The sequence below is a fragment of the Scyliorhinus canicula genome, chromosome 4 (assembly GCF_902713615.1).
Source record: "Scyliorhinus canicula chromosome 4, sScyCan1.1, whole genome shotgun sequence".
NCBI lineage: Eukaryota > Metazoa > Chordata > Chondrichthyes > Carcharhiniformes > Scyliorhinidae > Scyliorhinus > Scyliorhinus canicula.
In genome coordinates, this window is record NC_052149.1 from 171,668,696 (window position 1) to 171,694,353 (window position 25,658).

General features: G+C 43.9%; 2 protein-coding genes across 4 annotated transcripts in view; one reads left to right on the plus strand and one right to left on the minus strand.

Annotated features, from left to right (window-relative positions):
• stk10 (serine/threonine kinase 10) overlaps window positions 1-11,590 on the plus strand; it is a 136,129-nt gene extending 124,539 nt beyond the window's left edge. For both annotated transcript variants that reach the window (XM_038795537.1, XM_038795539.1), the window contains 3 exons: window positions 3,490-3,615; window positions 5,843-5,956; window positions 10,935-11,590. In XM_038795537.1, the coding sequence (XP_038651465.1) occupies window positions 3,490-3,615; window positions 5,843-5,956; window positions 10,935-11,072 (378 nt within the window). In that variant the 3' untranslated portion in view covers window positions 11,073-11,590. The remainder of the gene's footprint in view (window positions 1-3,489; window positions 3,616-5,842; window positions 5,957-10,934) is intronic.
• Window positions 1-25,658, minus strand: part of LOC119965166 (EF-hand calcium-binding domain-containing protein 9-like) — a 583,421-nt gene that overhangs the window by 228,712 nt on the left and 329,051 nt on the right. The gene's annotated exons all lie outside the window — the stretch shown is intronic.

Here is a 25,658-nt window from a genome sequence, read left to right on the forward strand (position 1 = left end):
ATGGCATGCTTTACTTCATCGGAAGGGGTGTTGAGTACAAGAGTCGGCAGGTCATGTTATAGTTATATAAGACTTTGGTTCGGCCACATTTGGAATACTGCATACAGTTCTGGTCGCCACATTACCAAAAGGATGTGGATGCTTTGGAGAAGGTGCAGAGGAGGTTCACCAGGATGTTGCTTGGTATGGAGGGCACTAGCTATGAAGAGAAATTGAGTAGATTAGGATTATTTTCATTAGAAAGACAGAGGTTGAGGGGGACCTCATTGAGGTCTATAAAATCAAGACGGGTATAGACAGGGTGGATAGCAAGAAGCTTTTTCCCCAGAGTGGGGGATTCGTGACCCCTAGTAATTGAGTTCATGATGAGAAGGGAAAAGTTTAAGGGAGATATGCATGGAAAGTTCTTTACGCAGAGGGTGGTGGGCCTGGAACGCATTGCTGGCGGAGATGGTAGAGGCGGGCACGATAGCGTCATTTAAGATGTATCTAGACAGATACATGAATGGGCAGGAGCAGAGGGATACAGCTCCTTAGAAAATAGGTGACAGTTTTAGATAGAGGATCTGGATCGGCGCAGGCTTGGAGGGTCGGAGGGCCTGTTCCTGTGCTTTAATTTTTCTTTGTTCTTTGTATATAAAAACATAGATTCCCTACTGTGCAGAAGGAGGCCATTTTGCCCATCAAGTATGCACTGAACCTCTGATAGAGCACCCAACCTAGGCCTATGGCCTCCCGTAATTCCACATAACCTTTTGGACATTACGGGGAAACATTTTATAAAAACCCCAAACCCACATCTCCCTCCCCACAGCTCCCTAACCAACCCCTCTCTCTCTCTCTCTCTCTCTCTCTCTCTCTCTTCCCCCCCCCCTAACAGTTGATGGTAACCAGCTCCTTGAAATTTTATATAAACAGACCCCATATCTTCTGGAACCCCTCACTCGCTCCCACTTAAAAAGCAAATTTCACATTTTCTAAATTATAAGAAGTCCATTTAATCCCCCAACCGCATTGAAGCACAGGGTAGAGAAACTGACCTCCACCCCAACAGAACCTGCCTGCGAGCGATCAATGAGGTAATGGCTAACACATCTGCCCCTGCTCCCGCCTGCAACTCAGCAAGTCTGACAGCCCGAATATGGCCCCCAGGGGACTGGGCCCTAATTCCACGTGCAAGCTGGACATGGTGCTGAAGAATGACCTCCGAAATTTATTCCAACTTCAGTTTAAGGGGAAATTTAGCATGGTTAATCCACCTAACCTGCACGTCTTTGGACTGCGGGATGAAACCGGAGCACCCGGAGGAAACCCACGCAGACACTGGGAGAAAATGTAAATTCCACACACACCCAACGTTGAAATTGATCCTGATTGTGAGGAAACAGTGCTAAACACTGTGCTGCCCTTGAATGTCCTCCTTTGAAGAAAAATCCACGTCAAAACTATTTTATATTGCCATATGTGAATTCATATTGAATTTCCTCTTGGTTTATTAAGATATCAGAACTGCTTACTGTCTCTTAACCCAATTACAGTAATTACATTATTATTATTTTTCACTCCCATCGCCTGTTTTTCAGTACACAAGAAATATGACAATCCTAGTACCAAAAAATGTATATCATAATTCCTTGTTATCCTGACACTGGGTTATTTTTTCTTCCCAGCATAATTTTCAGATGAGTTGTGTAGTAATCATAGAATTTACAATGCAGATGGAGGCTGTTCGGCCCTTCGCATCTGCACCGGCCCTTGGAAAGAGCACCCCACTTAAGCCTGTGTTTCCACTCAACCCCTGTAAACCCACCCAACCTTTTCGACACTAAGGACAATTTATCATGGCTAATCCATCTAACCTGCACACCGTTAGTCTGTGGGAGGAAACCAGAGCACCTGGAGGAAACCCACGCAGACACGGGAGAACGTGCAGACTCCACACAGGCAGTTACCCAAGCCGGGAATCGAACCTGGGACCCTGGAGCTGTGAAGCAACTATGCTAACCACTGTGCTACTGTTAAATGTGCCTTCAATAACATTACATGTACCAGGCAATTACCATCTCCAACAAGAGTGAATTTAACCATCTCCCCTTGATATTCGGTCATTGCGATTACCGAATCCCTGACCTATCAGCATTCTGGGGATTACCACAAACTGAACGGGACCAGCCATATAAATACTATAGCTACAAGAGCAGGTTAGAGTATGGGAATTCTTCAGAGAGTAACGTGCATCCTGACTCCCTAAAGACTGTCCACTGAAGGCACAAGTCAGGAGTGTGATTGAATATTGTCCACTTGCCTGGATGAGTGCAGCTCCTACAACACTCCAGAAGCTTCCATACCATCCAGGACAAAGCAGCCCATCCGCCATTTTAAACACCCACTCCCTCCACCACCAATGTATAATGTCAGCAGTATGTACCATCTATAAGCTGCACAGGAGCAACTCACCAGGGTCCCTTTGGAAAACCCACAATCGCTAGAAAGGCAAGGGCAGCAGCTGTAGGAAGTTCCCTTCCAAGCCACCTACCATCCTGACTTGGAAGTATATCACCATTCCTTAACGTGTTGCTGGGTCAAAATCCTGCAACTCCCTTCCTAGGAACGCTGGATGCATCTATTCCAGATGGACTGCAGCAGCTCAAGGCGGCTGATCATCACCACCACCACCTTTAAAAGGCAGTTAGGGATGAGTAATAAATAATGGTCTAGCCAGCAAGACTCTCAGTCCGTGAATGAAAATAATCAAGGTTTGGTGTCTGAACACAGTTGCCTTTGTCCAGCTTGAGTTGGAAAGTTGATAAGATTCAAGACTACTCTTTTTAAAAACTCATTCATGGGATGTGGACATCACTGGCTGGACCAGCGTTTATTGTCCATCCCTAATTGTCCTTGAACTCATACAGGGTACTCCGTTTGCTATCTGATATCATTGTGGTTCGGAAGGGCAATCGTTCAAAATTCTATATTCTCCACACTGCATAGCAATCTGACTCTTTTGATTTTTTTTTTAACAATTCCGTTATGCATATTGTGAGAAGAGGCAGCACGGTGGTGCAGTGGTTAGCACAGCTGCCTCACAGCACAGAGGAACCAGGTTGATCCCTGACTCTGGGTCGCTGTCCGTGTGGAGTTTGCACATTCTCTCTGTGTATGTGTGGGTTTTGCCCCATAACCCAAAGATGTGCAAGCTAGGTGGATTGCCCACGCTAAATTACACCTTAATTGGAAAAAATGATTGGGTACTCTAAATTTATATTTGAAAAAAAAGAAAAAAGACGCATGATGTAAGAAATCCAGCAGGGCCTGTGGTGGGAGAATGCCTTTGTTCAAAATGGCCCAACAAAACTAGACAATCAACATTTAGTTCCATTTTCTGGACATTATGCTGTTATGTGCGCAAGTGACTCAATTATTAGATTGTGGATCATAGTCACAAAACTTTCTTATTCTCTAACTTCCACCCTGCTGTTACAAAAATAGTTTGGACTGCAAGAAGAGAAACGGCAAAAGGTGGAAAAGCAAAATCAGCAAATGAAGCATGAAGCCCAAATGAGAGATATGCAACATGCATGTGAGAATAATATCCAGGAGCTCAAGCAACTCCAGGTAATCGATGTTAGAATTTAATACAAGCCATTGCATGAATTTTTTCTGTAGAAATCATATTGCCCAAAAAATGTTGGTGTCAGATTTTGATTGAAAAATAGCATATTTTTCTCCAGAAACACAACCAGATTTTCTGAATGTCAGAAAAACAATTGGTGGGCATGTTTAACACCATCACACTGGTAGACTGGGGCCTCATAGAGCTGGCAATTCAATCTGCACTTATTATCACAAGTAGGCTTACATTAACATTGCAATGAAGTCACTGTGAAAAGCCCATAGTCGCCACACTCCAGTGCCTGTTCGGGTACACAGAGGGAGAATTCGGAATATTCAATTCACCTAACAAGCAAGTCTTTTGGGACTTGTGGGAGGAAACCGGAGCACCCGGACGAAACCCACGCAGACACTGGGAGAACATGCATACAATATAGAACATACACTGCAGAAGGAGGCCATTGGTCCCATCGAGTCTGCACCGACCCACTTAAGCCCTCACTTCCACCCTATCGCTGGAACCCAAAAACCCCATCTAACCTATTTTGGTCACTGTGGACAATTTATCATGGCCAATCCACCTAACCTGCATGTCTTTAGACTGTAGGGGGAAACCGGAACAGCAGGAGAAAGCCCACACAGACACGGGAATAGCTTGCAGACTCCGCAGACAGTGACCCAGCAGGGAATCGAACCTGGGGCACTGGCGATGTGAAACCACTGTGCTACCGTGCTGCCCTCGGGGCAAGATCTTTAAAGGGTGCCCCAATTAATGAGAGCATTAAACTCCCTCCCACCTCCCCAATGACATGGAGGATGACCTCTTTCCCCCCCCCCCCCCAAGGCCCCAGGCTGCACTTCCCAGCTTTGGCCCTCAACCCTGGGGTCTCCAGCACATCTGGAATGGTCATCACAATTGGTTTTCGATTTCTGAAACTATTACGTGATGTCATGTCGTCAGGTGGGTGGTGATGGGTGGGTGGGTGGGGGAACAGGTCATACGGCTGAAAGCTTGGCGTAAAGCCTTATAATTATATTTAAATTAATGGAAATAATGTTCATTCCCTTTCTGCGTGTGAACTTGATCATGTCACCGGCAGGGAGTGGGGAACATCTCAAACTGAGATAACGCCGGCACAAATCCCGTTCTAGCCCTCTCGCAGTATTTAGCGGCCATGACTGCGTTTGTGCAGGCGTTGCATGGGCCTGAAAAAAATCACGTTCGATTACCTTTCATCTAACCATGGTTATTTTTGTTTGTGGCTAGTGCCCATGTGTTGAGACTTGTATTACGTGCTCGTTTGTACAGGTCAGGTTGTAGTTGCATAAACTCTGCTTTCCTGGTGCTGTTTCAAGGGAAAATCAGATTTTCATTTGTGCAGTGACTATAAGCTAGCTGCCTGTGTAATCTGAGAAGCTCACTGGATAATCTTTGTACAGTAACTAATTGATTATTATGAGTATGTGCCATCTGCTTTATTGGGTGCAATTTCTAAAATTAAGCTAATATGTTTTAATGTCAACCCGCCTCCTTGGGTGAATTTTGTTGTGGTAGTTTTTAAAAATTTGATGCAAAAAATTCTCCAGAAAAATGTTACAGCCGTCTAAGCCATCTAAATACATGAACTTAATGAATTTAAACGCATAACGTGCAATGGAGATGGTGCGTAATGAGTCCAACTGAATCTGCTGTAGTTTGTTTAAAGATTCCTGCAGATGGCCTCTGAAGATTTCCTTGAAATACCAATTAAACTCTATTAGACCTTCTATAAATATTTTGTGGAAATGTAGGCTTCAGAGGAAATTTAATCTGTAAAACCATTATGAACAGTGATCCAGTTTAGAAATTGCCAGCAATTCCCCTAGTATTCTTGCAGTAATTAACATCTCCTTTATAATTACTAACAAATATGGTCACATGTGTGGATGTTCCTTGAATTAAAGGGATGCTGTTTTTCATTATTACATTTGTATCCTTTCGCATGCATCATGAAAAATACATTTTTGCTAAGAATTTGCATCCCTTTCCTGGGGATTCTGAAAACTTTAAATGTGTAAATGTTATATGTGGCTTTTGGTTACTTTGATTGCTGATCTGCGACTGTAAGTGAGATTACATGTTAAATTGAGTTTTTAGGCTGAATGATGCTTGGGTAATTGCTTAGGTGATATAAGAGAGGCCTGTGGAAAATAATTATCTGCAGTAATTTCATTATCTCTAATTCTTTAGAATGAAAAGTGCCATCTTTTAATTGAACACGAGACTGAAAAGTTAAAAGCACTTGATGAAAAACATAACCAGCAGCTCAAGGAATGGCAAGAGAAGCTGAGGCCAAGAAAGAAAGTAAGTGGTTGTGAGCAATCGAGCTATAAATAAAGAATTCCATGTTTTCTTGTGCCCTATTCATTGCCATATAATTTATCCTTAAAAGGGAAAATTTCTGGGAACAGCTCCTACAATCAATGATCATCAGTACAGGCTGTCCTTATCAAAACATGCATCAAGTGGTTTCCATTCATGAAGCATTACATTTTATGTGGAAACAAAGATGTGTGTTTTCCTCCAAACCTTCTCTCAGCAAGTTCCCTTCCAAATCTGGGGGGGGGGGGGGGGGGGGGGGGGTGGGTAAGAAAGAGAGATGCAGGCTGAGGGTTACCATTCTGTCGGTTGCTGCCAACTGCCTGCTACACCGTTCCAAAGTGGCTCTTCTTTAAGTCTTAAAATCAGTGTTTCCTTCTTGTTTGACTACAGGACCGTATGCAGCTGAACCCAAGCTGGTTCATGATTGACAAAGAATTCCAATAAGAGTTATCCTTCTTCCTGTGGAAGACAATGAATTTACCTTGGTCAATAGCACCTAGTGACAAAGTCTACTGGGATTGGGAGAGCCCCAAGGGAAGTTGGTCTAGCCAACAGTTGGTAATGGGATATAGAATTAAAGTGAGAGATTGAAGTTTTGTTTTGAGTGCAATGCCAGGGAGGGAGGATTTGAGGGAGCATAGAATCATAGGATCCCCACGGTGCAGAAGAAAACCATTCAACCCACTGAGCCTGCACTGACTCCTTGAAAGTACACTCCACCCATGTCCACTTCCCAGTCCACCCTGCCCTATCCCCATAACCTAGCCTGCATAGAGGCAATTTAGCATGGCCAATGTACCCAGCCTGCACATCTTTGGAGGAAACTTGAGCACCCAGAGAAAGCCCATACAGACACGGAGAGAATGTACAAATACCACACAGTAACCCAAGGCCGAAATTTAACCCGGATCACTGGCACTGAGACAACAGTACAAACCATGTGCCTTCGTGCTTTTAGCTACTGGTCTGCTTCTGTGCACTATTAATTCTTAGAATCGGCAACATAGAGACCTACGAACAGGCTGCCCTCACCCTAGGTTATGGTAGTCAAGCATTCTTAACAGAGCTATCGCAGAGGACTTCGAAAATAACAAATATGCCAACAAAGCTTGCTGTGAAATCACTGGTTTGCATAACAGCTTTGGGTTCTACCATTCTTTATAGCTGAAAATAAGGGAAGGCAAAAGAGAGAGAGTTTTGGCAGTTCCAACAAAGGTGATGGGCAGGATTTGACACTTCCTCTGCTGGCAGGATACATTGGGGTAGGGGCACGTACAATCCAGCGGATGGCCTTCCCACCCCAACATGATTGAGATTATACACTGGGGATAGAGGAGATTTGAGATGGCCAGCCACATCTTCAACCTCTCCCTACTCCATTCAGCGGTTCTTGCCAAAGAACCATGAAACGTGCCTCAACGACTACCGTCTAGTGGCCTTGACATCTATCATTATGAAGCACATTCAAGAGGTTGGTCATGAGACACGTCAACTCCATACTCCTAGAATGTCTTGATCCACTGCAATTTGCATACCGCCACAGCAGGCGCTATCTCCCTGGCCCTACATTCATCCCTGGAGAATCCCAAAAACAATGACTCCTATGTCAGACTCATATTCATTGACTACAGCTCCAACTTCAACACCATAATTTCCCAGTCAAGCTCCTATCCAAACCCCAAAACCTCTGCAACTGGATCCTCGACTTCCTGACCCATAGACCAAAATCAGTAAAGATAATCAATGATACTTCCTCCATGGTAGTCCTCAACACAATGGCCCTACAAAGCGGGACTGTCTGTAATCCCAGATGTGGCCAGTAGTCCCAGCTGTGACCACTCCCAGTTAGCTGCTGTTGGGATGACAAGGTTGCCTGCCATTGACCAGCTCTCAAAGACTAGATGTACTCTTGAGGAAGAGGCAGAAGTCTTGATGCATTAATGCTCCCTGTGCTAAATTGCTATGGGCAGCTGTTAGGATCGTGGATGGGCTCTCTTTTCTCTCTTTACCCCCCCTCCCCCCCTCAAGCCAACATTTTAGTCATGTGTTTCAATATTTCACAGGACTTTTAGCAGGGTGCCACTGCACATAAATAAAAATATATATATTTTTGATACATATTTCATACCCTCTAGAAGTCCCAGGACACTTCATAGCCAGTGAATTACTTTTTTGAAATATAATTAACTGTTATGTAGGCAAGGAAAAAAACTAACATGTACAAAGCAACATCTCAGAGTTGGCAATGAAATAAATGATCATATGATCGGTTTTGCTTTGAGTTATTTGAGAGATATACGTTCTCCAAGGTATCAGGAAATCTCTCCTGCCCCTCTTCAAAATGTGTCTTGTGATTTTTATTTTTTTGTTTGTTCGTCTGGAAAAAGAAAACAGATGGGGCTTTTTGCTTAAACTTTGATCCAAAAGGCAGTAACCCAAGCAATACAATACCACCAAGTATAGCCTACATTAGGTGTTCAATAAATTTATACGATGATTTAATTCTGGCACAGATTCCATCACCTAGGCTATTAGTCAACATTCAATACTATGTGACAAAGAGAATTTTATTGAACAGTTTTTTTTGTTCCCTACAATATGAGTTTCAAGTGGGTAGTGCTGAACAAATGTTACACTGGATCTGGAAACTGCACTTTAACTGAGCCAACACATATTGTTGAAATACCTATAGATTTTTGTAGTACACTACTTCCAAAACGTGCCTCCACTGTGATCTAATTTTTACTGCTTGAAAATTAATATGACCCCAGAGTGAAATGGGGAGAGGTTGTCTGAGCTGGGTGCAGTGCAGGGCTGGTGGGTGCGAGGGGGAGGGTGGTTGGCTGGACAGATAGCAGGCAGCCATGAGGATTTTTTTCCCCCTACTGTTTTGCAGGCTCCATTGAAAGATGCAACTTCTGAGTTAATTTCTTTAGTGCACGCCCACTTGCATGTCATGGGCCTTGGAGCAGAGCACAGGGCTGTGCCAAAAGTGCCTCCTCGCCCCAGTCACCATTGCTGCATCAGGCAGGTGAAATCGTGGCTCCAGTTGTTCATCACCCAACACCACTTGGGGTCAAGGCCCACAATTTGGGGACACCTGCTGTAGTGAGACAGTATCCTTTAACTGTTCTACTGTTTAGTCACATTGTTCACCTGTTTGCTTTGTTTTGAATGTAGTCAATTCAAATAAAAGTAGGTACTTGGAACCAGTTATAAATGGATTTGTATCCAGCAGCTATTGAAAGGCTGTCGTGCAAACCAGATGCCGTTGCGTCTTTAGATTATTTCATAAAAACCGTGGCTACTTGAAAATCTGAGTAGGATTCTCCCTTCGTTCACACCAGCGGGATTCTTTGTTCCCGCTGCTGTGAATGGCATTTTGGCTGACTTTCAACTTCTCCATTCTCACTGGCAGAGGGGTGGACTTGGAGCGGAGAATCACTGACCTGAATTCAAGTGACCCAATTCTCATAGTACAGGATGCTCCCATGTCTGGCACTTTCTTGCCAGGTAACTAAATGTGTTCAGCACCTTTTTGGCAGTTATGCAATTCAATACAAAAATGAAACTTCAGTGGAGTAGTCAATCTTTTGGGTGCTGCCTTTATTAGGATATCTACTGCAATGTGAAGTTTTCTTTTCTTTAGTGAATTTTACTGTGATAATCTCATGAAAACCATTTTGTTAAACATTTAATTTTGCAGAGTGAAAATTATAGTCTTGAGACTTAAATCTTTCACCAGTGGGGGCACATGGGTTTCTGCCACTTTGAATTTGGAGGCTGTTTGCCTGGATTCTAGGCAGAACAGTATTACCAGATGTGCACAAGAAAAAGGGCCCAGTGTAAATTATTTCATTTGGTGTTCTCTGATCAAGTCCTTAATGTAGCTGGAAGAAAATAAGTACTTAAATACCCTTTTACTTCTGAAATGCACTGATCTTGTAAGTTCAGGTTCTTTACAAGTACAGCAGAAAAACAGTGCTGATACTGGATATCTGAAATCAAAACAGCAATACACAGCATCTGTGAAGCAAAAAATGAGAGTTTATGCTTCAAGGATAGATGCAGCCTGACCTGCAGCATATTTCCAGCATTTACTGTTTGGATTTTAGTCCAGAATTCTATCCAGGCCGAAATTCAGATTTCTCCTAACTGTGAATTGAAGACCAGCGACATGGTGCAAACCTTAATTTTGATTATCAGCAATCTGAGATCTTGAGTAAAAATTACAACTAAAAAAAGTAATTTAATCTCATTTGGCTTATTTACCATTGCTTTACTGAAACTAATGCTGTACCTTCAGTATGTTGTGAATATTGATTCACCCTGCCCATTCTGAATAATAATGTTCAGTGTTTTGATGGTTTAAAAATAACTAAAATCCGACTGCGGTGATTTGAACATTGATCAGGAATCAAAATGTTGCAAAATGCATTTCTGGCCCCAGGAATTTCTTCGAGGCTCTCCCATTCCACCAGTGGAACTTCATCGGAAACCCAGTTTACATAAAGTGGGCCAAATAAACTCCCAATAAAAGACACGGCAGCAGCGTGCGTGCGTGCCTCTTCCCAAAAATAAGTTCCCAGCACCAGTCTTTATGCTATGAAATACTTTTACTTTGCAAAGGACAGGTGATTAGATTGCAAGATTTTATAATAGCCACATTTATTTAGCTCCATTTGTTAGAATTGAAATGTGTCCAAAACAAAATCGCCATCAACAGCTGCCAATATGTTTGGACCAAGGTAACTTTGTGCTACTCCTGCAATTCAATAAACAAAGCCCAGTTCCACATATTTTAGTTCACCTTTTTTTATTAGAACCGTCAAATAATCGTGATATTGTAAAAGGTTACTCTCGATTAGTATTAAAAATTAGTACACAATTCATCGGGAGTCTCTTTTGATTTTGGTACTTGAATGGTTTTGTCAGTTTTATTTGTTATGTATTTCTGTAGGCTTTGGAGGAAGAACTGACCCAGAAGAAAAAAGACCAGGAGGCCTTCTTTAAACTTAGTGAAGAAACAGAGTGTCAGAGTCCAAGTTCTCCAAACAAAGTTGCCAAATTTTTTCCTTTCACTTCAGAATCATCCTAGGGAAGATCAGGACTCCCCATTACGCCTCCATAAACTCAGGATTGCAGGGATATGAACAAGTCTTTAATTTATATTTTCTAAACTGAAATTGTATTAATGTTTTCTGATTTCTAAGTGGAAGAAGTGTTGTATTTACTACTGATATCTCGAAGAATATGAACCCTTGGATGTTACTCTGTGCATCGAAGGACCTTGCTATGAAAATAATGTACACACTCCGATGTACAGAAGTATTCTTTATTTGAGAGATGCTTTTCTGTGCCTACTTCTAAATTCTTTGCTTGTTTTTTCAGAGCTTCCTAGTCTATACATGACCAGCTAACCAAGTAAGATGATGCAAAATTATAAAGCAATTTTTTTTAAAGATGCTGTTTAGTTCATATTATCAAACATTTTTTACTAAATATTCTTAATACCTAATGAATTAATGAAGAGCTGGGTTCAAGAAAAAAAAACCTGTTCAGGTGAACTACTGTATATATAAAAAAAACTGCCAATAAAAGTTATAATCTACAGCATTGGTTGCTGTTTGTTTGACTTTCCTGCTTGTTCAAAAAAACAATCTACACTCTGATGCAATGAAGTCATGCCTTCAGTCTTTTGACAGCAGTCCTACACCTGGCTTACATCTTATGCTTGCGCCTCAAGACTCTTTAGTTTCAACCTTGCATTTGTTGGTATTTTCTGGAGATTCCCTCAATTGCAAGTGGAATTATTTCAACTAGGACTGAGATTAACACCGTCAACAACTAAGGGACAGTGCAGGAAAGAGGAAGAGTGGAGAATGCTTTTAAGCCAGTACATTGATTTCCGGTTGCATTCCTTGTCTCAGTGATCAGTGTCCAGTAGTTACCGCCCTCTGGTGGTGGAGAGCTCTGCGCACGGCCATCATTTCTCATATTGTGCTGTTGTTTAGGTGCATTTAAAGCTCCTTTTTTTCACCTCAATGTCTTTTAGTGTATGTGCCAATCTGAAAGTACAGTAAGAAGTCTTAATGCCCTTGACTGGAAGGGAACATTCCTGCCTGGTGATTGTCGCGCAATGTCCGTTCGTTCGTTGTCGCAGCATCTGCATGGTCTTGCCAATGTACCACGCTTCGAGACATCCTTTCCTGCAGCATATGAGGTAGACAACGTTTGCCGAGTTGCACGACTATGTACCACGTACCTGGTGGGTGGTGTTCTCACGTGTAATGGTGGTATCCATGTCGATGATCTGACAGAGATTTCCATGGCAGGGTTTTGTGATGTCGTGGTCGCTGTTCTGAAGGCTGGGTAGTTTGCTGCAAACAATGGTTTGTTTGAGTTTGTGCGTTTGTTTGAAGGCAAGTAGGGGTGTGGGGGTGACCTTGGCAAAATGTTCATCTTCATCGATGACGTGTTTAAGGCTGAGAAGAAGATGTCGTAGTTTCTCCGCTCCGGGAAAGTACTGGACGACGAAGGATACTCTGTCGGTTGTGTCCCGTGTTTGTCGTTTGAGACCCCACGATGCTCCACTTCTCCAGCTTCCACCCTAAACACATTAAAGAAGCCATCCCCTATGGACAAGCCCTCCGTATACACAGGATCTGCTCAGATGAGGAGGAGTGTAATAGACATCTGCAGACGCTGAAATATGCCCTCGTACGAATGGGTTTTGGTGCTCAACTCATCGATCGACAGTTCCAACGCGCCACAGCAAAAATACGCACCGGCCTAGTGCTAGTAGGCAACTCCACCATGTTATGGATCCTGCTGCTGCTACCACACCATGTATGCTAAATCACAGTAACAGGATTGAGGTTGAGGTGAAAATGTTGAACTTTTAATGCACCAAACAACCATACAGAATAGGGAGATGAGATGATTGTCACTATGGCCACCTGTGTTTAGGATCCCATCCTTCCGCTAGCCGATGCAGTGTGAGACACGCCCACATGAGGTCCACAAAAATCTGGCAAGGAGATTTAATTGAAATTTGCAGTCGAGCCATCCTCTCTCCAGGGTGGAAGTGCAACAAGCCGCCCAACACTTTGCATACACCATAGATTTTGACTAGTGTTGCATCGCAAACATTTCCCATGAACCACCATCCTGCCTTGCAACGAACATTTTTGTCCGATAAGACCTGTATGATGGATGAATGTAAGAAATTGGTCTATATATTGTATTATATGTAACTGGTGTAGTAATTGTGTTAAACGTCTGGGTTAGGGTGTGTATAAAAGTGCTGCAGTAATTTTTTTAAAATCCTGGTTTAAAATACAGACACTGGCTGCAGACTGTGAAATTAAGGTGTCGTAAAAGTTAGATCATTATTACAGACTATGCTTATGTTTGCAATGAAAATCCAAATTGGGTTTTGTTACAATTTCTGGGGAATAGATAATTAGAGACATTGTTTAAACTTAAGCAATTAGGTCATGAGATTCGAGTGGGATAAAGATGACACAGTAATGGGAGGAGCCAAGTCCAGGTCTCTACAACAGTCAGTTTGAGTTTGTATAGATTTGGCTGTGAACAGAACAGTAGTTTCTGCACAAGGCTGTCGGGTTAAGCAGTAGTCGGACGGAGATGAATATCGGCATGCTGTTTTCTGACGGGACCTTCCTCTGTCTCAAAGCAGTATTTTAACAAGTGTACAGCAGGTAATCCTGTGTTTGCTAACTGACCTAAAAAATGTTTTTGACCTGGAATGAGTTCTGCTTTGGAGGTAAAGGTGTCAGAAGTTAAAAGTTGGTGGTTCCTTTTACTGTTTGACTGGTAATTGTAATCTATATTTCTGTGATGTTAAGATAGTTTAATACTGTTAATAAAGTTTGTTTTTATATACCATATTCCTGTTTTGCATGAAATCACTCCTGGAGCGAAGTATCCTTTCCTCACCGTTTTACAAATTTTAAAAGTATTGGGATTTCTATCTGGTATTCTAGCAAATGTTGGGGTCTGGTCTGGGATCATACTTGTCCTCACTCCCAGCACCAGTCTTCTCGGGATGACGTGACTCAGCCATTTACCAAGTGACATAAACATAAGCATCATCAGCTATTTTGGATCCAGAACCTGCCTCAGTGCAAGTACTCTGTTCCACACACTCCTTGGGGAGGATGGTGTCTTCTGTCCAGAATTCCCAATTTACAATGGCAAGGTTGGGCCCTTCAATGCTGCTGTCGGCATTGGACCTGTACAATTATTTCAATGACAAGGTCGCCTCCCCAATTATGCCCGAGACAAACTTGTTGAACATTTGAGGACAATCAAAACCCTGAAGGTTTTCTTGGCCTGAGGATGTGGGGATCACAGCGGAGTATCTTACCCCATCATTTTACATTGTTGCTCGTTCTGGGTGAGTGTGCTTAACACTCACTTTGGCTCTGTTTCTCGTTCTAAGCTCTGGAGTCACCAGGCCGTTAAGACACCGCCACAAGCTTCAAGGTGAAGTTCAAAGCAATAAAACCGTACACCAATTAGTAAGTCCAAACAACTAGAGTTTATTATAATACAATTATAATAACTACCCATGCACACGCTAAAGGATTAAACTTACTCCTACCGCTAAACAACTAATACTTATCTCGAAGGAACTGCGAGGTCAGGGAACAAGGCCTCTTGCTCTGTTCTGGTCTGCAGACTTCAGATTGTTATCAATTGCCAAGGGTGTCAGGAGTGCCTATTTCTGGTAGCGGTCGTCGTTAGGCACTCACTTATTGGTGGCTGCTGTTCGACGGCTGGAGTAGAAGACAGGAGACTGAACCATGTGTGGGACCTTTTATAGGTCCCAGGGGGTCCGCACCCCTTTGGGCGGACTCCCTTACCTGCTTGGAATCGATTGGGTCTCTTCCCAATCGATATGTTTGAATCCCCCAATCATAGGGCAGTTCCTTGGTTGCTGGGGCGGTTCTTGGGACCTATTGTTTTGGGCTTCTCTGGCGCCACTGAGTCTGGCCTTCCATAGAATGTATCGATTTGTGCTTAACTTGTGTCCATTGTATCTGGGACTCGTCCGGTATTGCCTCATTAGTATGTTAACGGGTTTTCTTTCACAGTGCTGTCTGGTCTCTGCAGCAGTCAAAACCGGTTTCTGCAGTCGTCCCAATACACAATCGCCTTGCAAGCTGCTTGCTTTCCAACATGTCCATTTTCCCTGCATTCCTTGCAATCTTCCATTTTGTGTTGGGCAGTGGCCACCCCAGGTGGCTACAACATGAAGAAATCGGATGGAGGTTTTTGACTTGTCGCTACATTTGCCAATGATGGGTGCCATAAGATGCAACGTTCACTCATGCCCGGCATTGACTCAATCTTATGCATAATTTTATATCATTGCAACAGGTATAACCAAGGCTACATTTCATTAGCACACTATTTCATGAAATATTGTGGAATGGTCCATTAATCTGGTTACAGTTGGTTGCCATACTTGCATTGCCTTCCTAGCCATCTCTCTCTACTGTTACCCCCCCCCCCCCCCCCCCCCCAGTCTTCGAGTGATGGTGCAAAGTGGTTGTCTAATTTGCTACTAGGTTATCAAGTGTGACCCACAACCTATTTTGATTGTGCAAGCGCGTGTTACCTCTTACACTTCCTTGCAGCGTTGCCGGTGGACAACACAATACTTTGAGGGATGTTCTCTAGTTGTGCACTAGCTTTCGTCCACTGGATGGTCCCCTCTGTCTCATACTGATTGATAGGTGACAAGTTGCTTCAGGAATGCTACATTAATATTGAACTCGGAAGAGTCAAGAACCTGGTAGCAGAGAAAGCAGTACCGGAATTGGAGGATGAGCTCCACGAACCACATGGAGGCCATGTCCATTGCCACTGCACAACTCCACTTGCGTCTTCATTCTCTGGAACTTTCTGCTAGAGAAGTTTGGACACAAAACTGTTCACCAATGTGCCGATTGGCCTGTCGGACAAAAGGTTTATTGAGACAAGATACCAGCTCCATATCATTGATCACCCACACAGTCAGAAGTCCTAAGGCCCCTAGAAGTCCATTTCACACTGATCAAGCCACAAGCCAGCCAGCACTACTTGATCACCTCCATCAATGGCAGCAGGTGCAATATTCACTAATTATTGGTTCCCCCTCTAGCACAGATGTCCATTGAGTCAAGAGGTTGGAATGCTGCAAGGTTCTTCTGCACTGGCTCCACTTCCAGCTATCATCCTATTGCCCATGGTGGACATTCCTTTTATTAAATAAATTTAGAATACCCAATTAATTTTTTCTAATTAAGGGACAATTTAGCATAGCCGATCCACCTAGCTTGCACATCTTTGGGTTGTGGGGGCGAGACCCATGCAAACATGGAGAGAATGTGCAAACTCCACATGGACAGTGACCCAGAGCCGGGATCGAACCTGGGACCTTGGTGCCGTGAGGCAACAGGGCTAACCCACTGCGCTACCGTGCTGCCCCATGGTGGACATTCCTCACCCATCCAGCTTGTTCCTGCAAATCCTGATATACCGGCTGAGCTATCTAGACTGTCCACTGCTCTAGTGGTATCAGAAGTGTCAGCTATTGGCTCCACTACATGAACTCTTATGGTGGATATCACTGTCCTGTGTCCATCACTGGCTTTGGAATGAATCCCTGAGCTGCCCCCCCCCCCCCCCCCAAAAAAAAAGAACCCCTGATATGGAAACAGTGGGATCCGATGCAGAACCACGGTTTCATTGTCTTCTACGTGGGCCTTGCAGCCCACCCGCCCAGGCTCTTAATTCTATAGCATCAGCTTATAACACCACTAGCTAGCCATCTGCATGTACCATTAGCCCTGTCTGCTCAACGTCTGTTTTAAGATGTTTAACTCGCCAGACGTTGCTCAGTCCATCTAGCAGGGGGCTGGATTCTCCGCTGTCAGGATTCTCTGTTGCGTCCGGGGGATTCCTGACAGTGTGGGGCTGCCCACAATGGGAAACCCCATTAGCCGGCTGGCGAAACTGAAAAGTAGTGCAGCGGGACAGAAAATCCCACCCCATGTTTTTGGATTGATGCTGGTATTCGGATGCTAAATATACCAGAGTGGCTACAGGGTGATTTTACCCTGGTAAACTGTGTGCCCAATTCATGCACCATTTGTTGCGATTCTCATGCATATGTTTGGACTGCTTTTAAAGACATTTTTTGTTTCTTGCATTTATTTTATGCCCTTTTTAACCACATGTTCACTTAAGTGCATTTTGATGCAAGTACATTGTTTACATTTCTTATTTCCTTTTTGGGGGGCATGTTAGCACAAGGTGTGATGTACAGGTGAAAGAATTTCCTTTTTGCGGGGCAGGTTAGCAGAAGGTGTGATGTACAGGTGAAAGAATTTCCTTTTTGGGGGGCAGGTTAGCAGAAGGTGTGATGTACAGGTGAGAGAAGGGGGAGAAAGAACTGGGTCATGCCACTATCATCCTCTTGTGGTTGGGAGCTCTGGTTCCCTCCTGGGCTTCCCACCTTGTCTCATTGTATGGTGCTTTTTGTTTGGTAGCGACATTAAAGGTTTGATGCTTTTACTTTACATTAAATCACACTACAAACTATGTGCCAATCACAGCGTACTGGCGTTGGATCCTTACCTACTTTTCTTTATGGATCTGGAATAGCCTGGTTTGGATTGGATTTTGTTTTATTTTGTACTGAGATACAATGAAAAGTATTTTTCTGCGAGCATCTCAACATATCATTAAGTACATGAAAAGAAAATACATAATAGGGCAACACAAGGCCCACAATGTAACTACATAACAACGGCATCGGGTGAAACATACACGGGTGTAGTGTTAATCAGGTCCGTCCATAAGAGGGTTGTTTAGAAGTCTGGTAACAGCGGGGAAGAAGCTGTTTTTGAGTCTGTTCGTGCGTGTTCTCAGACTTTTGTATCTCCTGCCCGATGGAAGAAGTTGGAAGTGTGAGTAAGCTGGGTGGGAGGGATCCTTGATTATGCTGCCCACTTTCCCCAGGCAGCGGGAGGTGTAGATGGAGTCAATGGATGGGAGGCAGGTTTGTGATGGATTGGGTGGTGTTCATGACTCTGAAGTTTCTTGCGGTCTTGGGCCAAGCAGTTGCCATACCAGGCTGTGATGCAGCCAGATAGGATGCTTTCTATGGTGCATCTGTAAAAGTTGGCAAGAGTTAATGTGGACATGCCAAATTTCCTTAGTTTCCTGAGGAAGTATAGGCGCTGTTGTGCTTTCTTGGCAGTGCAGACATGGGAAGACCAGGACAGATTTTTGGAGATGTGTTCCCTAGGAATTTGAAGCTGCTAACCATCACCACTTCGGTCCCGTTGATGCTGACAATGGTGTATACAGCACTTTGATGCTGACAATGGTGTATACAGCACTTTGCTTCCTGAAGTCAATGACCAGCTCTTAGTGTTGCTGGCATTAGCTGGCTTGAAGGGTAGATTGTTGTCGCTACACCACTCCATGGATGGAGTTGAGTGACCGAGGAATCCAAATAGACTTTGTGCTGGATTATCCATCCCAGGATGTCTGCAATGTGTTCCCCGATGGGATGGGGAATCTGGCGTCGGGGCAAAATCGGGGTCAGCAACAGCCCGAACTCCATGCTCCGACTTTTTTCTTTCACCTCGCCCTCCACCTTGGTGGCGAAGTGTGCGGCATGAAACTCTGTCAGGAGAATGTAAATAAATGGGTTGTAATGACCTATTTGCATCTACTTGGGCCCAGGGCCCTATGTTCCGCCCTCCTGTTATTCTCCAGTCCCCGTGACTCAGAATCTCATGGCCGTGGTTCAGTTGTAGTCTCTACAATTGTGACCCTGGTGTGGTGGACCTCTTTAAAAGCAAATTATTGTGGATGCTGGAATCTGAAACCAAAGAGATGATGCTGGAAAATCTCAGTAGGTCTGGCAGCATCTGTAGGGAGAGAAAAGAACTAACGTTTGACAAAGGGTCATCTGGACTCCAAACGTTAGTTCTTTAAAGTTTTTCCAGCGTTTTCTCTCTTGGTGGTGGACCTCCTGATGGGCCAAGCCTCTTCGGCCCACTGAGGTCCACCATGCCAAGGCCACAGTGGTAGGTACCATACAAGGCCCAACTCCCCCCACACTGCACAGCAGCCCCCAACCCCCAAATCGCCTGGATGCCTCCCACCCACGGGGACCCCTGTGATGGGGAGACTCCAACCACAGGAACCCTCATGATGGGCATACTCCACCCCTAGGGACCGATTTGTAAAAAAGGGGCCCCTGTCTGGAAGCCAGAAAGCAGTCCAGATGGGCAGTGGGAAGAATTATAGCTACAATACTTACCTTGCAGCTCCACGTCTCCATTCCTCGAAGGAGAGTAGCGGTGTCTGTGTCTGGTTCCCACAGATCCACTATCTGTAAGTCATTAGTAGCTTTCCAGTAGTGGTCTGTGATTGACAGTTCATAAAAAACCATCTGCAACTTTGATCCATTCATATTCCTTCACACTTCAGTGGCCTAAATGGTGACACCTCAATGTTTGTAAACATTGACCACATCAAAGATGCAAGTTGCACCAAGTGGATTCCAGTCACTCTCAAGTGTGTGATTTCACTGCACTTGTGTCTCTCGGGTGGCGATGGGTCGGATCTCCCTTGTACTTTGGAGTGGGGGTGGAACATGGCAATCTTGGAGTTGGGGGTTGTGTGAGGAGGGTTGGTGGGGGGGGGGGGGGGGGGGGGATTTGGAGGCTGATTTGTGGTCCCGGGTGGGTTGGGGGCCAATTTGCAGGGGAGGGGGGTTGCCGGCTGTGGACCTCCATCGGGCCGCCCACTCAAGATTGTGACCCAATTGCGTGATTCCCTGCAAAGTACTTTTATTCCGCACCTTGTGTAAATTTGCATGGCCTGGAACGCTGAACTGCATTGCGCTTTACAGCCACAAGGGAATTGTAAAATTGGTGCAATTCAGCTCCAGCTGGAGAACATAGTCTCCCAAAAACGGAGAAAAACAACCCTTCATGTCTAACCAATACAAAAGGATAATCAATTAAATCAGTAGCGGATTAAACAACATACCCAAAACTTGCAGCAAAGAAGGAGGAATTTCTGATTTGTTGTGCTGTGTTCAGATCACACATTGAGTTCTGCATGCGGTTCTGGTTACCAAAACACAAACTTGCTGGACACAATGCAGACAAGAGCTATGAGGCCGAGTTCTTGGACAGAGTTGCTCCAGGCTGGTGGAGGTGACTTTGGGAAGGGACCAGCCAGGAAAATCGGGTAATCGGTGAGTTTGGCTTCCCAATATGGAAAAGTGGGTTGCCGTTGTTGCACGTTTTACTTGAGTGTATTATGCGTTTATTGGAGTGTATTAACACGCCTCCGTTTAAAGGCCGTGTGCTTAACACTACTACAGCTCTGCGTATGTAATTCTGCTCGGAGTCGCCAGGTGCCGTATTTAGACACCTCACAAGTATATCAAGGTCAGGTTCAAAGTAATAAATCTGTACACCGATTAGTAAGTTCAAACGATTGATATTTATTATAACCAATATAATAAATACACATGCATACGCTAAATACTAAGTTACTTCTAAACTAAACGACTAAAATACTTATCTAAACAGGAACAGGCAAGGTCAGGGAGCGAGGCCTTCGTCCCGTTCTTGGTCTGCAACTCTCAGAAAGTTAGAGGTCGTCAGGGTCTAGCAAGTCTGGTTCACGTAGCGTTGTCGTGGTGAAACTTACAGTTCGATGGCTGGTGGCTCAATGGCTGGTGATGGAACTGGAGTCAGGATGCGAGGTATCAGCAAAGCGATGAAGACAGCAGAGAGCCGGAGCCAAACAACAGAACGGACCATGTGCGGGGTCTACTTTTATAGGTCCCCCCCAACGTCCGTGCCTCTTCGGGGCGGTCTTTACCTGCTGTATATCGATTGGGTCTTCTCCCAATCGATATTTTCCAAATCCCACAATCTGAGGGTCGCTTCTCGATGGGTGGGGCGGTCTCTATGGTGCTTTGTGATGGATACTTATTGTGCCGTTTCGTCTGGGCGTCCACTCAAAGTATCCATTCAAACCTAAATGTTTCTATTGTGTGTGCCTGGATCTGGATCACCTCATTACTATGTAAATCGTTGTTGCCATTTACACCTTTAGCTGAGATCCTGCGCCTGGCCATAAACTGGTTTCTGTACGTGCAGAATGCTAATTGTCCTTCTGCAAACTGCTTGTCCTTGCTAAGACTGTTTTCTCCCTGCAGCCTTAGCAGTTCTCCATTTTTGTAGCCCAGTGTCCATCTTAGGTGGCTACACCGTCTTGATGGAAAACCGCCCAGCAGCAGCGCAAATACAATTAATGTTTTTAATTTGCCAATTAGTGCACATTTTGCCATAGCAATGCAGTCTTCTGATTGTGTCTCATGGGTTGTGTCAGCACCCAGACACCTGGGATGAGGCAGCTGCAGAGCCAGGTGGATGGAGGTGCATAAATGCGCGCCTCGAAAAATTGGCAAGGCCTCCTTGGCCAAAGGATCACCATTGCGGAAAAATCTCCTGGAAACTGGTTTCTGACAACGCTGGGACTGATGCAGTGACTGCCAACTCCCTTGGTAACGATCCACCTCTATTATGTCTTCTGGTTCCCATAAGATTCAAAATGCTGGAACTTCCATGTTTGTGGTTGCTGTCCCATCTGTCTGGTGGGCTGATACATTGTTGCTCAGCACCTGACTACAGTGCAGCAGTAAATGTGGAAACCTGAAAATGCGTTTCACCTAATTGGCTCCTAGCACTTTACAAATAATCTAACAATATAACATCCCTCTCTCTGTTAAAATACTGCCTTTATATAAATATGACTTCCAATCATGAAATATATCTAAACTCAAGATTAACAAAGGCTTTTGGAATTAAAATGAGTCTGATATATCTTGTCTTTATTTCCTCATAAAACATTGTTCACGGGTTTGCTTAGGTGGTAGTGTTGTGCCTCTCCTCAGCTAAAACAGCAAACTGCAGTTAATCTTTGGCCTGGCAGGATCTCTCCTTAAACTCTGCATCACGATTCTGCAGCATATGTTGCTCTTCCAACCACTCAATGTTCCTGCCTGCCTTCCACCAGTGTTTCAACTTCCTGCTCTGCTTGGCTTCTTGAATTTCATATTTCCTCTTTTAAACTCTTCAGAATTTCTCGCAGTTTGTTAATGGTCTCCAGTAAACCGTTCTCTCACTGCGATATAGATGGTGTTAAGCTGCAGTCACTAATTTGCTGTCTGAACTCCGCACTTGTCTTTCTTCTCTCCACACTCCCACCTATTCTTCTAGTTTAAGGACCTGCCGATGAAGTTTTCACTGAGGTTCAGGATCGATCTATTGGGTGCCTCCTCTGCTGACATGCAGTTTTGCTTCCATATGTTCCGTTTTACCTTGACACGTTATGACCTGTTCAGCTTTCTGTCTTTCCAGGTTAGTAACTTTATTCTATAATTCTTATCTTTTCATCTTTGATTGCTGCAAGTTTCTGGAAATCTAGCTGCCTGAACTTTTAAAACTTTTCCTTTTCTGTCAAGAGTTCTTCCTGTCTTTCAATATTGCCCTTGGGAATTCCTGTATTTGAATGCAGTCCGTTCATTTGGCTTTGCATGTTACTTCTCTTAACAATGGAATTTACCCAGTCTGTAGGAGCAGTGATTCTGGGAGTCACTTTTCTTCTGATCGAAGGGTATACTACCTTCAACCCTCAGTGTAGCCTCCTTTATCTTGTGCTTTACTGAGAAGTTGATTGTAACTACTAGGGCCACCTATTTCAGTGACACGTAGTACAACATGCTGTTAATGTATTTTCCTTTGTGTGTCCCTCTGATTTAGGTTGTTCCCAGCTGTTGAAACAATTCCCCAATATGCAGTTAACATGACATTGCTCGATTTTGAGTATCTTTCCATTGGCAACCATTTTCCTTAAAATTTTCAGGAAAGATCTAGTCTAGTCTGTGCAGGTGATGTTACTTAGTGCTCTGGTATAGAGATTCAGCTTCAAATTTATGGTTATGGGCTTATTTCTCACCCCCTGTGACAAAGTCACAGGGCAGCATGGTAACATAATGGTTAGCACTACAGCTTCACAGCGCCAGGGTCCCAGGTTCGATTCCCGGCTTGGGTCACTGTCTGTGCGGAGTCTGCACGTTCTCCTCGTGTCTGCGTGGGTTTCCTCCGAGTGCTCCGGTTACCTCCCACAGTCCAAAGACGTGCAGTTTAGGTAGATTGGCCATGATAAATTGCCCTTGGTGACCAAAAAGGTTAGGAGGGGTTATTGGGTTACGGGGATAGGGTGGAAGTAAGGGCTTAAGTGGGTTGGTGCAGACTCGATGGGCCGAATGGCCTCCTTCTGCACTGTATGTTCTATGTATCTAACAATTGTGTATTTAGATAGCTCTCAGTATAGTTTATATTTATAGTTATGAATCAGTAAAGTCAATCATATTTAATTACTTGATTTCTAGAGATAGTTCTGTAGTGTCAAACTCTGATATAATCAATCGTTACTTTAATAAATTAGTTTGCTTAAGTTGAAGACTCGTGGTTTCTTTAGGATCACACCATCAGACCATCGGCATCAACAGCAATTAGTAACGATACATATTACTAGACCCAGTAATATAACAGTACTAACGTGTGATGCCTCTCCATCCAGAGTAGGTCAGTCCTCTCTCATCAATAGGACTATGGCACTGAGCAACTGACCAATTGCGTGTGCATCTCAAACCTTGGCAGATGCAGAATGGAACTATGTCCAAATCAAAAAAAGAGGGATTGGCCATGATGTTTGGAGTAACAAAATGTTGTCCATTCTTCTACGGTAGCATTCTGTCCCAGGCCTGACACTAAGGTCAAGAATTTAGTGAAACAATGCCCTTTGTGACAGGAGAGCCAGAAGCTCCCACTTTCAGCCTTGGTGCACCCATGGGATGCCGAGGGAGATCTTGGGTACAGGTATATGTGGTCTTCGCCAGGTCATTCAAAGGATCAATATTCTTAAGCTTGGTTGACGCCCATTCCAAATGGATAGACATACATTGGATGTCCTCCACGACTTTCAATATAATCACAGAGGAACTTTGGCAATCGTTTTGCATTCAAGGAATACTGGAGGTCCTCGTGACAGCAGTAGAGAATTTCAGGTGTTCACTAAATCCAACAGGAATAAACATATCCAAATCCATACCATTATCGGCAAGGTAAAAAAAATATATAGCAGGGGTAGTTGTGCAGGTGCCAAGAAACCCCCCGTTATAAGTGCCCAAAACGGGACTCTGTTTTTGCACGTTAAACCATGCCCCTTCGCGTGTTAAATAACGTCCGAAGTGAGGCAGGAACTCAATGAAGCTGGTTTATTGTTACATTGTTCGTAAAGAGCTAACAACTATAATTGTACAAATGTACATCCAGGGAGTCATACTTTAAAATGGTGTGTCCTCTGATTATTAACTGTTGAGCCTTTGGAAACGGTTCTCTTTGTTTATTCCACCTAAATCCTTTGTGATTTTAAACACCTCGATCAAATCTCCTCTTAGCCTTTTCTGCTCCTGTGGAGTTCAACACCAGCTTCTCCTTTCTATTCATATAATAATCCCTTATCCCTGGAACCACTCTAGTGAATGTTATCTGAATCCTTTGCAAAACCTTCACATCCTTCATATGATGTCCAGAATCGGACATAATATTCCAGCTGTGACGCTTTAGCCTAACTTCCTGGCTCTGGTATTATATATCTCTATTGATAAAGCCCACAATCCCATGTGCTTTATTAACTGTTTTGTTAACCTGTCTTGCCACATCCAAAGATTTGTGCACATATGTCACCAGGTCTCTTTGATCTTGCAGCCCTTTTAAAATTGCTTGTCTTGTCCCTTCATCCTCCTGACCAAAATTTACCACTTCATTTTTCTGCATTCTGATTTTATCCATCAATGCATCCACCTATACTGCCTGACCCTGTCCTCGTTGATTAATACACATCCAGGCTTTTTGTCATTTGCAAATTGTGTCCAAATCATTACTGTCACGAGAGGGTGGTGGGGTAGTGGATTAGTCATCCAGAGACCCAGGGTATTGCTTTGGGGACCTGGGTTTGAATCCCGCCATGGCTAACGGTGAGATTGAGTTTTAATTTGAATTACAACATAAGAACTAGGAGCAGGAGTAGGCCATCTGACCCCTCGAGCCTGCTCCGCCATTCAATGAGATCATAGCTGATCTTTCGTGGACTCAGCTCCACTTTCCGGCCCGAACACCATAACCCTTATCCCTTTATTCTTCAAAAAACTATCTATCTTTATCTTAAAAACATTTAATGAAGGAGCCTCAACTGCTTCAGTGGGCAAGGAATTCCATAGATTCACAACCTTTTGGGTGAAGAAGTTCCTCCTAAACTCAGTCCTAAATCTACTTCGCCTTATTTTGAGGCTATACCCCCTAGTTCTGCTTTCACCCGCCAGTGGAAACAACCTGTCCGCATCTATCCTATCTATTCCCTTTATAATTTTATATGTTTCTATAAGATCCCCCCCCCCCCTCATCCTTCTAAATTCCAACGAGTACAGTCCCAGTCTACTCAACCTCTCCTCGTAATCCAACCCCTTCAGCTCTGGGATTAACCTAGTGAATCTCCTCTGCAC